The following is a 958-nucleotide window of genomic DNA, read 5'->3' on the forward strand; positions in this document are numbered from 1 at the left end:
GGGCTGAGGGGGGGCAGGCCTGGTCCCAGGAAGCCCCAAGGAGGGAGACAGGAGCTGGTCTCTTGGGCTTACCTGGGTACTCACCCACCTCAGGGGCATCCCAGGGCCTCCTGCTGCCCTCTCTCAACTCTGCCCAGCCCGCTGCCTGCTCCCACACCCACTGCAGACTCCCCGAGGCCTGGCTTACAGTGCTGGCCCTCCCGCAGGCCCCTCACCTGGGCGAGGAAGAAGTATCTGTAGATGTAGACAGAGGCGAACACCAGGCCCATTAGCAGCACGACCATGCCCATGGACAGGTAGCACACGCTACCCACGGAGCTGCCCTTCTTGTAGCGGGGGTGGGGCGGCCGCTCCTCCTGTGGACACAGTACCAGGGTCAGCCGGGGCCCCGGAGGGCGGCCTCCCTCCCTGGAATGGGCCCACAGCCCGTGGGCTGCAGGGAGCCTGAGGGGAGGGGAGGACAACACAGCCTCATCTGGAAGGAAAGGAGACCTTCCTGGGTACCCCAGCTTCCTCCCATTTAAAGAGAAACCCAGACTGCCCAAGGCCACACGGAACGACTGGCTGGGATCCAGCAAAAGCAGTCGGAATGACTCCTGCTGTCAGTCCCCTTGTTATACCAGCTCCTCCTGACTTTCCAATAAACAATGGGGGAAGCACGGGTGCAGTGATTGCTCCAGACCTAGGAATCTATAGGGACTGGGATGCACTGGGCAGGCTCGGGAGCCACTGCCCAGGGCAGTGGGGACCCAGGGAAGATTTTTCACCTGGGGCCTGGCCGGCAGGAGGGTCGGGTCAAGCAGGCCGTGAGAAATGGGGTCTGTGGGGGCAGGGGCGAGCCGCACCGGCCAGCAGTGAGACGTGGCCCCTCGGGGTGGCCAGGACAGGAGGATCCTGGGAAACCCTGCTCCTGGTGCCAGGAGACTGGGGCTCAGGACGGCAGGGCTGCCGGGAAACA

At 64.4% G+C, this 958-nt stretch overlaps 1 protein-coding gene across 1 annotated transcript in view; it reads right to left on the reverse strand.

The window, feature by feature from the left end:
• Nucleotides 1-368, reverse strand: part of ITM2C (integral membrane protein 2C) — a 6,145-nt gene extending 5,777 nt beyond the window's left edge. Inside the window, exon 1 of the mRNA XM_012559442.2 lies at nt 216-368. Coding sequence (XP_012414896.1) covers nt 216-290 — 75 coding nt within the window. The 5' untranslated portion in view covers nt 291-368. The remainder of the gene's footprint in view (nt 1-215) is intronic.
• Nucleotides 369-958: the final 590 nt, after the last annotated feature.

Source organism: Trichechus manatus, unplaced genomic scaffold (assembly GCF_000243295.1).
Source record: "Trichechus manatus latirostris isolate Lorelei unplaced genomic scaffold, TriManLat1.0 scaffold00249, whole genome shotgun sequence".
Taxonomy (NCBI): domain Eukaryota; kingdom Metazoa; phylum Chordata; class Mammalia; order Sirenia; family Trichechidae; genus Trichechus; species Trichechus manatus.